Source organism: Nerophis lumbriciformis, linkage group LG02 (genome assembly GCF_033978685.3).
Source record: "Nerophis lumbriciformis linkage group LG02, RoL_Nlum_v2.1, whole genome shotgun sequence".
In the NCBI taxonomy this organism is placed as follows: domain Eukaryota; kingdom Metazoa; phylum Chordata; class Actinopteri; order Syngnathiformes; family Syngnathidae; genus Nerophis; species Nerophis lumbriciformis.
This window is the reverse complement of record NC_084549.2, coordinates 13,222,792-13,238,018: the sequence shown is the minus strand read 5'-3', so window position 1 is coordinate 13,238,018 and position 15,227 is coordinate 13,222,792. Positions and strand designations below refer to the sequence as shown.

Genomic DNA, 15,227 nt, shown 5'->3' with positions numbered 1-15,227 from the left:
ATCAAATGTGATACAGACAGCTTTGCTGTATACTGTGAAACAGGGATACTTAACTAAATAGTTTTGGAGGACACATTTCCAAAAAGCTAAAGACCGGGGGGAATGAACTTCTCCTTCCACTTCTTATCTTGTATATTCTGGAGTAGACTTTTATTTGTCAGTAGATATTTCATTTTGGTCTATTTATTTTGTCAGAGTTACAGGAGCCCTCTGTTGTTTTTAAGGACCTTCTGCAAAAAAGTTAGTGAAAGATCATCTCTATGACAGCACTCTAGTTTTTTGAAGAATCTGCTGCAAAAACGTGAGTTTCTTACAAGTTTTTTGAACTGAACTCGCTAGCCACCAGTTGAATAGCTCAAAATATTAAAAAGAGAGGACCTAAAATATAACCCTGAAGAACACCACTAATATACCCAAAGAAGTTAAACAAATGACTACTGACTGCATCCGAAGTAAACAAGCTACAGCAGGGGTAGGGAACCTATGGCTCTAGAGCAGTGGTTCTTGACCTTGTTGGACCCCACCAGTTTAATATGCGCATTCACCGAACCCTTCTTTAGTGAAAAATATATATATATTTTTTTCAAATTCAAGACAAAGTTATGTTTTTTTTTACTGGTGCACAAAATGAACTGTGCATGAACATCACCTTGTTCAAAGAACAAAACCAACACAGTGCATGAACTCACAACAAATTACAGATTTGCAAATCAGATGGAAAATTAGAGGGAACATTGTTTGGTGGTATCCATAATACGCCGATAGGGAGAAGTTTTTATTTACACGATAAGTCGGGTGTGTCTTGACCTCCGCGGTGGAGGCTCCGCCGAACCCCTGAGGCCGACTAGCCGCACCCCTAGGGTTCGATCGAACCCAGGTTAAGAACCACTGCTCTAGAGCCAGATGTGGCTCTTTTGATGACTGCATCTGGCTCTCAGATAAATCCTAGCTGACATTGCTTAACACGATAAGTAATGAATAATTCCGCTGGTAATCACAGTGTTAAAAATAACCATGTACCAATCAGACTACAAAGCCATCAGCAAAACCATGCAGCACCAGAAGTCACATTAATAGTAAGAAGCATTTTATTTATTATTGGTTACCTTCAGAATTACAATGTTATTAAAAAGAAAAAGAGACTTATTATACTCTAAAAATGTTGGTCTTACTTAAAAATGAATGCATTTAATTGTATTCAGTGTTAAAGGGGAACATTATCACAATTTCAGAATGGTTAAAACCATTAGAAATCAGTTCCCAGTGGCTTATTATATTTTTCGAAGTTTTTTTCAAAATTTTACCCATCACGCAATATCCCTAAAAAAAGCTTCAAAGTGCCTGATTTTAACCATCGTTATATACACCCGTCCATTTTCCTGTGACGTCACATAGTGAAGCCAACACAAACAAACATGGCGGAAAGAACTAGCGACATTAGCTCGGATTCAGACTCGGATTTCGGCAACTTAAGCGATTCAACAGATTACGAATGTATTGAAACGGATGGTTGTAGTGTGGAGGCAGGTAGCGAAAACGAAATTGAAGAAGAAACTGAAGCTATTGAGCCATATCGGTTTGAACCGTATGCAAGCGAAACCGACGAAAACGACACGACAGCCAGCGACACGGGAGAAAGCGAGGACGAATTCGGCGATCGCCTTCCAACCAACGATTGGTAAGTGTTTGTTTGGCATTAAAGGAAACTAACAACTATGAACTAGGTTTACAGCATATGAAATACATTTGGCAACAACATGCACTTTGAGAGTGCAGACAGCCCAGTTTTCATCAATTAATATATTCTGGAGACATACCCTCATGTCAGCAGGCCAGGGAAGCTAGGGTCGATATTCTTCTCTTGATCATCTTCGGGACGGTGTGAGCCAAGACATCCAGGGGGGTTTAGCTCGCTCGTCTGCGGGAACAAACTGCCGCCATTGCTTGCCGTGCTAGCGAGGTCCTTTGTCCCTGAATTGCTCACACACTCCGGCAGATTCAATGGGGGTCTGGCGGCAGATTTCTTTGACTTTATCGTTGGAAATGCATCTGCTTTGAGTGTCGCAGGATATCCACACATTCTTGCCATCTCTGTCGTAACATAGCTTTCGTCGGTAAAGTGTGCGGAACAAACGTCCAATTTCTTGCCACTTTCGCATCTTTGGGCCACTGGTGCAACTTGAATCCGTCCCTGTTCGTGTTGTTACACCCTCCGACAACACACCGACGAGGCATGATGTCTCCAAGGTACGGAAAAAACGGAAAATAACAGAGCTGATTTGACTCAGTGTTTGAGAAAATGGCGGATTGCTTCCCGATGCGACGTCACATTGTGACGTCATCGCTCCGAGAGCGAATATTAGAAAGGCGTTTATTTCGCCAAAATTCACCCATTTAGAGTTCGGAAATCGGTTAAAAAAATATATAGTCTTTTTTCTGCAACATCAAGGTATGTATTGACGCTTACATAGGTCTGGTGATAATGTTCCCCTTTAAAGAATATTATATGGCTCTAAAGGAAATACATTTTAAAATATTTAGCTTTCATGGCTCTCTCAGCCAAAAAGGTTCCCGACCCCTGAGCGACAGCAACACCTTAGCTACATAACATTACATATGTGGGGCGGTAGAGCTCGGTTGGTAGAGTGGCCGTGCCAGCAACTTGAGGGTTCCAGGTTCGATCCCCGCTTCCGCCATCCTAGTCACTGCCGTTGTGTCCTTGGGCAAGACACTTTACCCACCTGCTCCCAGTGCCACCCACACTGGTTTAAATGTAACTTAGATATTGGGTTTCACTATGTATGTATGTATGTTCACTATGTATGTATGTAAAGCGCTTTGAGTCACTAGAGAAAAAGCACTAAATAAATATAATTCACTTCACTTCACATAACATTACGAAAAAATGGGTACCGGTAACTGTCAAAAAGGAGAGGACATAAAGGGGTGCCTTGAGGAATGCTTCAGATACGCAAAGTTTGGACCCCAGTATTGTATGTTTACTAGCAGGGTTAAAATGGCAATGCAAGGTTTTGCCATTCTCCTTACACTGGTCCCAGTTCCTCTATGCAACAGGAGCACTCTAGTGTTTTTAGAAATGTGGCTGGTGTAGTGTCATTCCCGGGCCGGACTTGGACCCCGGGCCCCCAGTTGAATTGCCCTGCTGTATAATCTCCATTGGACTGGCAATTACCCATTAGCTTTGGGAATTAGATTGGTATTTTATGTCCCTGCGCGCCCACGTTTAGTACACAAGGCTAAGCTAAATGTTGGTTGTAAAGATTACAGCCCTTTTGAAAATGTTTTCAGTCATGTGTTAATGAATCTGGAATCAATAATAAACATTCCGTTAAATATTTAAAAGTCTTAAAGGCTAATTTGCTAAAAGACAGAAGGCCTCTACTCGTGGAACGTTCGCTCCTGGGATACAAATTTGCCTTTCAATCTTGGCACGCTTAGCTCGTTGACCAATTACAAACTTTAATTCCCTTCCGTTCCAGTTGTAGTTCTTTCAGTGACAAAATGCTGATGTTGTCTGGTGTTTCCCATGTTAACCTCCTCTGTCTTTTTTGTTAGCGCTGATTCAGCTGATGGCTGCTGCAGAAGCTGGCAGGGACGTGGCGTACTTCACATTTGGCGACGCTCATCTCATGCGAGATGTTCACGACATGCACACTTTCCTGACGGAGAGACAAGTCACTGTGGGTAAGGATGACCACGTTTGTTTCTTTTTTCTTGTTATAAAGGTTTTCTAATAAGGCTGTGTGTGCTCTTCGAAAAATGCAATCAAAATATTGACAAGACAGCAAACTATTGTTTCTAAATTAACTGCATTTTTTGCTTTTTTCTGCCGTGACGTGGCTTTTTTGTGTCACTTATTTCAAAAGTAAGATTTAAGACCACTGAAGACGAGCTTGAATCACAAGGACTAGCAGAATCACAGGTCACTGTGCTACGCTCATTGATTAAAAAAAATGTCCTAATGATTTTGATAACTGAACTACAAGTGGTTTGCTAATTACTGACATCAGTGATCATCTGCCAATTTTTTTACAATCTACTACAAGAACAGGAATATGGATGACAAAAATAGATTTCAAAGACTACGCACAGAACAAAGTATGAATGACTTTAAGAATGATCTGAGAGAACAATGTTGGGACAAAATGTACAGTGAAGAGGATGTAGATGAAGCATATGATAAGTTCCTTAATACCTTCCTAATGTTTTATGACAAACACTGTCCTTGGAAACATCTTACGAAAAAGCAAAAAAATAACAAAAAAACCATGGATGACAAAGATATTGGAAAATGCTTGTAACAAAAAAAATACATCATATAAAACATTCATAACACAAAGAGAGGCAGAAAATAGGTACACAAATATAAGAACAAACTAAGCAGAATACTACCAACATGTAAGAAAGAATATTACAGTAATTTATTAGACAAGAATAAAAACAACATGAGAGCAACATGGGGTATACCCATACTTGCCAACCCTCCCGGATTTTCCGGGAGACTCCCGAAATTCAGCGCCTCTCCCGAAAACCTCCCGGGACAAATTTTCTCCCGAAAATCTCCCGAAATTCAGGCGGACTCAGCAGCAACAGCAGTCACGTTTTTGTATACCGTAAAGCAGTTCGTCTGCCGTAAACAGCAATGTTGTGACACTCTTAAACAGCACAATACTGCCATCTAGTGCATTTGATGAAAGCACTTTTGTGCGTGCCACACATCATTGCATCATCAGAGAGGGTGTTCAGCATGGTTCGAAAAATAGTGACAGAGAATAGAACAAGGATGGACAATTCAACCCTTAACTCAACAATGAGTAGATGAGTGTTATGTGTGTGTATATGTGTAAATAAATGAACACTGAAATTCAAGTATTTATTTTATATATATATATATATATATATATATATATATATATATATATATATATATATAATAAAATAAATATATATACCTATATATATATATATATATATATATATATATATATATATATATATATATATATATATATACACACGTGTATATATATATATATATATATATATATATATAGCTAGAATTCACTGAACGTCAAGTATTTCTTATATATATATATATATATATATATATATATATATGAAATACTTGACTATATATATATATATATATATATATATATATATATGAAATACTTGACTAGGTGAATTCTAGCTGTAAATATACTCCTCTCCTTTTAGCCACGCCCCCAACCACGCCCCCCTCCCCCCACCTCCCGAAATCGGAGGTCTCAAGGTTGGCAAGTATGGGTATACCAAATAGTATAATTAAAAACGGTACTAAGAAATATTACCCGCAATACTTTTTGGATGGAAATAAAAAATAATGACAACATGAACGGAGTCGTTGACCACTTTAATAACTATTTGGTAAATATTGGAACCAAACTGTTATATATACCAGAACAGTCATATTTAGAAATATTTGATGTAAATTGTGTTAGAAATTGAGAACAACAATTAAATATATGTGTTTGTTAGTAATTTAGACATATTAGGAAGGGATAGGATTAAAAAAGGTTTGCTGATTCCTACTACATTTCAGGCGGGTTGTAATGAGAAATGGAAAATATGTGAGGAAGTTGCAAACAGCACCTGTCAACATTTGCATATTTGAAAATACTGGAAGTCTCCCGGGCAAAGTGGTAAAAATAAACAAATCGCACACAAATCAATTAAGCAAACAAAAAAAAAATATTTACCGTATTTTTCGGACTATAAGTCGCTCCGGAGTATAAGTCGCACCGGTCGAAAATGCATAATAAAGAAGGAAAAAAAACATATACAAGACGCACTGGAGTATAAGTCGCATTTTTGGGGGAAATTTATTTGATAAAACCCAACACCAAGAATAGACATTTGACAGGCAATTTAAAATAAATAAAGAATAGTGAACAACAGGCTGAATAAGTGTACGTTATATGAGGCATAAATAACCAACTGAGAAGGTGCCTGGTATGTTAACGTAACATATTATGGTAAGAGTCATTCAAATAACTATAACATATAGAACATGCTATACGTTTACCAAACAATCTGTCACTCCTAATCGCTAAATCCCAGGAAATCTTATACGTCTAGTCTCTTACGTGAATGAGCTAAATAATACTATTTGATATTTTACGATAATGTGTTAATAATTTCACACATAAGTCGCTCCTGAGTATAAGTCGCACCCCCGGCCAAACTATGAAAAAACTGCGACTTATTGTCCGAAAAATACAATATTTAATTTTGTTTCATTCGGCCCTGTTTAGCTAACTTCGGTTTCATTGTACTTCCGTTGTGTTTTCCAAATATTGCATGTGTTTTGTCGGTTTTTGTGTGTTTTTGACGTTGTGTGCGTTTGCCCCAAACTTGTGTGCTGTGTTTTGTAAAGTTGCATGTGTTTTAGCGGCTTGCGTGTGTTTTGAACTTTATAGCGCATTTGAACTTGTAGGCCACCGTACAATAAACCTCCAAATTTGTCCGATATTTACAGAAAGTTTAGATTTTTAGCAGAAATGTCTTTCGTGTTGTCTTCTTAGCCATCTTTGTCGCGTTTTTTTTATTTGTTGGAGTGACGTAACATGAAACATGCCGCGCTCCTTTCATGAGCCCAACGCCAGTGTTGCCGAGGCTTGTCGAGGGGACCAGATCGCTTAAGTAACGTCGGGATTGGTGAGGATTTTATTTTTTTCGTGGAGAGCTAAATTCGGTAAAAAAAAACAGGACTAAAAAGACTCGGTGAAAGAAGTACAAAAATTGTATGCAGTGACATACTAAAGGGGAAATTGTTTAGAAATCCAAACAAATCCAGACCTGCACCAGCAGAAATAATTGTATGTTCCTGTGCGTTTCATAAAATGAGTTGCTACAGTCAATAAACAGGAATGGAGACAATATTCAGCTGCCTAGAGGCTGTGTAGATGGAGATGCGTGTCCTTGCTGCCACCATTACTGGGCCAGTATGCATAAAAAAGCTATCCCGTGTTTATGCTAAGTTATTACCCCTTATGGGCCGTGTCTTTTTCCTCAGCCCATTCATTCAGCCTCTTGAGTGGATTACTGCTGACCCCAGCCTCTCCCCTCCTCCCGCCCTGCCTTGCTTTTCATTTTTCTCCCCCCGCTGACATTTATTGAAGCCTTTCAGAGAAATTCCCCCTTCAGCCATCCATTTCCTAAAGTGGAGCCGCAGTGCAGAAGATGACCGAGCACGATCTTAAAGGGGAACATTATCACCAGACCTATGTAAGCGTCAATATATACCTTGATGTTGCAGAAAAAAGACCATATATTTTTTTAAACGATTTCCGAACTCTAAATGGGTGAATTTTGGCGAATTAAACGCCTTTCTAATATTCGCTCTCGGAGCGATGACGTCACAACGTGGCGTCACATCGGGAAGCAATCCGCCATTTTCTCAAACACCGAGTCAAATCAGCTCTGTTATTTTCCGTTTTTTCGACTGTTTTCCGTACCTTGGAGACATCATACCTCGTCGGTGTGTTGTCGGAGGGTGTAACAACACGAACAGGGACGGATTCAAGTTGCACCAGTGGCCCAAAGATGCGAAAGTGGCAAGAAATTGGACGTTTGTTCCGCACACTTTACCGACGAAAGCTATGCTACGACAGAGATGGCAAGAATATGTGGATATCCTGCGACACTCAAATCAGATGCATTTCCAACGATAAAGTCAAAGAAATCTGCCGCCAGACCCCCATTGAATCTGCCGGAGTGTGTGAGCAATTCAGGGACAAAGGACCTTGGTAGCACGGCAAGCAATGGCGGCAGTTTGTTCCCGCAGACGAGCGAGCTAAACTCCCCTGGATGTCTTGGCTCACACCGTCCCGAAGATGATCAAGAGAAGAATATCGACCTTAGCTTCCCTGGCCTGCTGACATGAGGGTATGTCTACAGAATATATTAATTGATGAAAATTGGGCTGTCTACACTCTCAAAGTGCATGTTGTTGCCAAATGTATTTCATATGCTGTAAACCTAGTTCATAGTTGTTAGTTCCCTTTAATGCCAAACAAACACATACCAATCGTTGGTTAGAAGGCGATCGCCGAATTCGTCCTCGCTTTCTCCCGTGTCGCTGGCTGTCGTGTCGTTTTCGTCGGTTTCGCTTGCATACGGTTCAAACCGATATGGCTCAATAGCTTCAGTTTCTTCTTCAATTTCGTTTTCGCTACCTGCCACCACACTTCGAAAACTATAATAAGCCACTGGGAACTGATTTTTAATGGTTTTAACAATTCTGAAATTGTGATAATGTTCCCCTTTTAAACATGTTTTTTCCTTGGGCATCATTTTATCCTCAACCTGTTTGTTCTCTTCTCTTTTCACCCCAAATATCTCCTTTATGTTTCTCTCTGTGTTGTCTCCTCCCTTGTCTTTGTTTTCCCTCTTCTTCCCCTGTTCCAGGGAGGCTGTACAGTCTTTTGAACCAGTACTCCAATTTGGTTTGCAAGAACTGCCGCACGACGAGACCTGACGTCAGTCTCTACGCTTTCATCTACCAGAGGGTCTGTTCCCCTGCAACCGCCGATGCCTTGGACTCTGCTAAGGATTCTGGGATGTCCCCTGTAACATCAGACTCTCATTAAAAGAAAAGGAGGATGGACATCTTATCATCTACTTTGATAAGACTCCAGGTTCGCAAGCCTCAGTCGTGTACTTACAATCACTCTTACACTCACGCCCTTCTAGGGTGCGTTCACACTTGCTATGTTTGGTTAGAGAAAACTCTGTGTTGCTTTTACTCTGCCAGTATATTTAGTCAAGTCAAGTGTGATACAAAGAGATGGATTAGTCAAGTGTGATACGAAGAGATAGATTTCAGTGAACTCGTTTGAAGAGAGCTCCATTGTAAACGTTACAGGGACAGAGAGCATGCAGAAATGACAAACTAATCTAAGACCAAAGCCTCTCTGCTCTGTTGTCTCTCAACATATGTGACAATAACACTCTAGAAAAGTATATTCTAAAAGCTTTTTGTGAGTATTTATCCTAGGAACAGCATTTTGGGTTAAAATGCTTGAGTCACACCTAAGGCTGCAACAATTAATTGAAACAAACTTCGATTTATATTCTGTTGTTTCGATTAATTGTTTAGTGAGTGTAACTAATAAAAATCAATCAAATCCGGACCAAATGGAATGCCCGGAACTTTAAATAAGCGGACATTAGTTTCTATACGACCGCTGCAATAGAGCGCACATGAGAGCGGTGGCAAGGGTGGCGTGATCTATGTGGATGGAGGCAAACAGCTTTTTTTCTTACCAACACCTGTAAGAAGTGCAATTTCAATGTTGTTGATGTGCACTTATTATAAAATAAAGAATGAAGGCTATGGTAAGCAGAAAAATGTTTATTTCAACAATTTTCTTTAAAATAAGCATTGAGGCTATTGAGTGGGTTTTATCTGATTACTTGAATAATCAAACAAACTAAACAATAGATTACTCAGTGGTGGGCCGTCAGGGCCAGCTAGGCCTTCTCTGCTGGCCTAACCTAACCAGAAATCATGATCATAATTAAAGATAAATGTATATTTTTATTTACTTTCCCTAAATATCTAAATTAGGGCTGCAACAACTAATCGATTAAATCGATTATAGAAATAGTTGGCGATTAATTTAGTCATCGATTCGTTGGATCTATGCTATGTGCATGCGCAGAGGCAATTTTTTAATTTCTTTTTAATTTTTAATTTAAATTTTTTTTTTTTTTTTTAAACCTTTATTTATAAACTGCAACATGTACAAACAGCTGAGAAACAATAATCAAAATAAGTATTGTGCCAGTATGCTGGGTTTTTTTCAATAAAATACTGGAAAGGATAGAAATGTAGTTTGTCTCTTGTATCCGATTATTAATCGATTAATCGTACAAACAGCTGAGAAACAATAATCAAAATAAGTATGGTGCCAGTATGCTGTTTTTTTTTTCAATAAAATACTGGAAAGGATAGAAATGTAGTTTGTCTCTTTTATCCGATTATTAATCGATTAATCGAAGTAATAATCGACAGATTAATCGATTATCAAATTAATCGTTAGTTGCAGCTCTAATCTAAATATATTCATATTCTCTTCATGTCATATTATGCTCCTTCCAATGCTGTTGTTTTTAAGTTAGAGATTTTGTCCAATCAGAATTCAGCTCGCTTATGTTGCCATGCTGTACGAAATCTGCCTTTCAGAATCAACATTGCGGGCACAGTTGATAGACAGTTGCGATGGCCAATCAGATCACAAGTTGTTGTCAGTAAGGCCTTCTCGATGGCCTTACGTTAAACGTGACATTTACACGTCCTGTGATTGGATACTCACAAGGGGACCGTTAGCGGTTGAGTTTGAGAACACATAGAGTTGATAAGACAGTTGCGATAGCCAATCAGATCACAAGTTGTTGACAGTAGCCTATCTAGGTACCCTGATAACGAGACTGTGATTGGATACACACTTGTCATTCCAAAGTGAATATCCATTCACAAGTTGCAACTTAGCAGGAAGTCTTGACCCACAAAGAAGGGGAACAAAATGTTGGTTAGATGGCAGATATATATTTGCCAGGCCATTTTCAAGAAGGATATTTAAAGAGAAACTACATCTTGTGAGACCATGTCGGCGATGAAATGGGAAAATGCCCACCATTTCCACTCGAATCAACCGACTACGAGGAGTACCACTGGCTTATACGGCGTTGAATGGATGCTACAAATTGTGAGTTCAAATATTTTATTTCTTTATTTTTTCACGTTTAATATGTTTTTTGCAATTTTAATTTTGACAGTACCTCCATAAGGTATGTTTTAACTGCTGGTGCGGGTTTATTGATTTTTAAATGCGCCAGAAAATAACCAGTTTTGTACACTGTTGATGTCTTTCAATACTCAGTAGTGCGTAAATGTGTTTCTGTAAAGTATTTCTCCAGCAATGGTCATGTGGTGACATAAATGATAATATTTTGAGAGGTAATCATTGAAGTCGGACATCACTGAAGGCCTAGGTGGGAAACGCACGGCCCGCCACTGAGATTACTCGATTACTAAACTAATCGATAGCAGCAGGCTAATATGACACAAAAGCTGCCCAATCAAGTCCTTACTTTATGTGGGTTCTTTACTGTGCAGCCAATGGTCCAAAGACAAAAATACAAAGCGAAAATGCTCACCGTCTGTTTCACTATTTTTTTAAATTGGTTTAATCACACTTAAAGGGGAACATTATCACAATTTCAGAAGGGTTAAAACCATTAAAAATCAGTTCCCAGTGGCTTATTTTATTTTTCAAAATGTTACCCATCACACAATATCCCTAAAAAAAGCTTCAAAGTGCCTGATTTTAACCATCGTTATATACACCCTTCCATTTTCCTGTGATGTCACACAATGATGCCAATATAAACAAACAGCAAGGTATAGCGACAATAGCTCGGATTCAGACTCGGATTTCAGCGGCTTAACACTGTCTGATAAGATAATTAGTAACAACTATGAACTAGGTTTACAGCATATGAAATACATTTGGCAACAACATGCACTTTGAGAGTGCAGACAGCCCATTTCAGGCGCGCTAAGAACATATATTTTTCCACGATTTCAGCACTCAGGTTAACCATACCTAAATAGACACAAAATACTGCATTACACAAGACTACCCGAATGTACTCGAATGATTGAAAAAATAAATGTTTTTAAGCTAAATTATTTGTAAACACAGTTTATGTATAATAATTTACGTAAAACCGCGAGTAATGAATAAAGTTTTCATCAATCAATATATTCTGTAGACATACCCTCATCCGCTCTCTTTTCCTGAAAGCTGATCTGTCCAGTTTTGGAGTTGATGTCATCAGACCAGGGAAGCTAGGGTCGATATTCTTCTCTTGATCATCTTCGGTGGCATAAGGGACGGTGTGAGCCAAGACATCCAGGGGGTTTAGCTCGCTCGTCTGCGGGAACAAACTGCCGCCATTGCTTGCCGTGCTACCGAGGGCCTTTGTCCCTGAATAGCTCACACACTCCGGCAGATTCAATGGGGGTCTGGCGGAAGATTTCTTTGACTTTATCGTTGGAAATGCATCTGCTTTGAGTGTCGCAGGATATCCACACATTCTTGCCATCTCTGTCGTAGCATAGCTTTCGTCGGTAAAGTGTGCGGAACAAACGACTGACCATTTCGTCGGCTTTCCCCACACCCTCGTATTTTGAACAAATTTCGTCCAATTTCTTGCCACTTTCGCATCTTTGGGCCACTGGTGCAACTTGAATCCGTCCCTGTTCGTGTTGTTACACCCTCCGACAACACACCGACGAAAGTGAGAAAATGGCGGATTGCTTCCCGATGTGACGTTGTGACGTCATTGCTCCGAGAGCGAATAATAGAAAGGCGTTTAATTCGCCAAAATTCACCCATTTAGAGTTCGGAAATCGGTTAAAAAAATATATGGTCTTTTTTCTGCAACATCAAGGTATATATTGACGCTTACATAGGTCTGGTGATAATGTTCCCCTTTAAGAATTTGGATTATTCGCGATTAATCACAGTAAATTACTTGCTGACTTTATTAAAAGCAACCTAAATAAAGACCAAATGCAATTTTATTGTCAGAATGTCATGCACAGCCATTTTTAAGTGTTTTATTTGAATACATTGCATTTATTTGAACAAAAACCTGTTAACAGTTTTATCTCAAGTCCAGTCTGGGTTTATTTTGATGTGAAATTTGCCAACGAGCACATTTTGCACGGACTTATGCCTTGACCTGGTCACTGAGCATAAAGCAACCCTTTTAGGTGACCATTCTAGGTTACACTGAAATACCTTGTACGGTCTAAATACATTGTGATTAATCCGATTAATGCAATATGTTTACTTTAAGTTAACTTGTTATTTTTGACAGCCCTAGTTTATATAGTTTCTTTTTTAGTCAGGACTCAAGAACTGAACCACAAGTGTGAACGCAGCCTAAGTTTGTGATCCCAACAAGCAAACTACCAAAACACAGACTTGCCTTTTCTCGCTGGACAGCCTTCTAGTAGTATTTGACATTCATAGCTAGAGTAAATCCTTTTTACTGTTCGTCCGCAGTGTTCACTTTTTGCTCACGAAAGGTTGATGAACCCCAGAGTGTCCCTTTTCCAAAGCATAGCACCAACTAGACTCGACTCTCCACCCGAAAACCGAGCCACATTGAACGCACCACCCACGAGACGGGCTGAAAAAACACAAACAAGACCGGTTTCTTCTGTTTACTTTGTACGTGGTGTCTATCGTTGTCAGTTCTAGAAAACGTTACAATGTCGGATAAGAAAATAAGAAATTATTAGAAGTCATGGAAATCGTACTTCTGTATGTACTGTCCAATGGAAAAGCTGTTTTTCCCGTACGTGATGGTAGACACATTTTCAGGATTTGACAACATTATTATCAGTATATTATTGCTCTCTTGTCTTCTGTTTAGCTAAAAAGAAGCGCTGAGTGACTGAGAGGCGCCACACACTAGTCTATGCATGGATAATAAATAATCATTATCAAATTTTTGGGCACATTCCGTATATGCTGCTCTTGTATAGCCTCTCAAAACCGTGACCGAAATGAAGAGTTTATTGTTTATACACCACTTTTTCTAAATTATTAATTACTGTAACTGATGGGGTGTGCAGTATAGACACTATTTAATGGTGCTTTGGTTGCATATTTGGTGACACCTGTGTTGCTTTAGTACTGTACTGTAGAGGTTTCAGTTGCACTGTTTTTATTATTTCTTAATTAAAACATATCCTGTTCATATTCTATTTCTCTGTCATTTTCTCTGAAATGTGTTTTTTTTTAATCTTAAGAGTGAGTACAGTGCATCCCTTACCATTGAAGGCACAACACTATAATGAAACCTAAAGATATGTTTCCTCAGCAATGTTTCCCCTTAATAAACCGCAGCTCTTCAGTGCCGGTGGCACTCATGCAACCCTATACCAACATTTTTGACTGTACGCAAGACAGAATTTTCTCTTGTTTTGACTGCTATTTAGACAATAATGGAGTAATTTGCAATGGACAACATATATATACCGTATTTTTCGGAGTATAAGTCGCTCCGGAGTATAAGTCGCTCCGGCCGAACATGCATAATAAAGAAGGGAAAAAACATATATATACTGTAAGTCACACTGGAGTATAAGTCGCATTTTTTGGGGAAATGTATTTGATAAAACCCAACACCAAGAATAGACATTTGAAAGGCAATATAAAATACATAAAGAATAGTGAACAACAGGCTGAATAAGTGTACGTTATATGAGGCATAAATAACCAACTGAGAAGGTGCCTGGTATGTTAACGTAACATATTATGGTAAGAGTCATTCAAATAACTATAACATATAGAACATGCTATACGTTTACCAAACAATCTGTCACTCCTAATCGCTAAATCCCATGAAATCTTGTACGTCTAGTCTCTTACGTGAATGAGCTAAATATTATTTGATATTTTACGTTAATAATTTCACACATAAGTCGCTCCTGAGTATAAGTCGCACCCCCGGCCAAACTATGAAAAAAAACTGCGACTTATAGTCCGAAAAATACGGTACTACTGTAAAAGTTGTACACCAGGGATATACAAATGTTTTGGGGGCCACATTTACGGAAAGCTAAGGACTAGGTGACCGGACTTCTCGCTTTTATTCCGGAGAACCAGCCGTCATTTGATTTTGTCTATTTATCTTGTCAGAGTTACACTTCTGCAAAAAAGCTAGTCAAAGATCATCTCTTTGCACGCCTTCACCACTGCTTGAATCCCTTAGGGGTGAAGGGACGGATGGGCAGCGCTTAGATAGCAGCAGCCTGCCTCCGTAGCCCCCAGTCCCTCCCCTCTGTTGCAAGTCTTGTGAGTTCTTTTTAGCTTGTTTGTGTGTGCTATGGCTATTGAGGTTTTTTTTCCTGGCCTCAGTCTGGACCCCATTCCCTGGTAGTCCAGCCTTCTACTCAATATTTATACTCAATGTTTACCGGTTTTCCACCTTTTTAAGGAGTGCCGGAAGTTGGCTGACCCGTCAGCGGTCCTGTTCTGTCTCCCTGTAATATTTGTCTGCTCCTGAGTGGGACTGTGCTGAAAACGTAATTTCGATTTCTTGGATGTCTTGTACATGTGAAGAATTTACAATAAAGTTGA

The 15,227-nt window shown here is 39.1% G+C and overlaps 1 protein-coding gene across 2 annotated transcripts in view; it reads left to right on the top strand.

Moving 5' to 3' along the window:
• The window catches only part of parga (poly (ADP-ribose) glycohydrolase a), a 64,244-nt gene extending 52,366 nt beyond the window's left edge, over positions 1-11,878 (top strand). For both annotated transcript variants that reach the window (XM_061939959.2, XM_061939916.2), the window contains 2 exons: positions 3,577-3,705; positions 8,470-11,878. In XM_061939959.2, the coding sequence (XP_061795943.1) occupies positions 3,577-3,705; positions 8,470-8,651 (311 nt within the window). In that variant the 3' untranslated portion in view covers positions 8,652-11,878. The remainder of the gene's footprint in view (positions 1-3,576; positions 3,706-8,469) is intronic.
• The last annotated feature ends 3,349 nt before the right edge of the window (positions 11,879-15,227 follow it).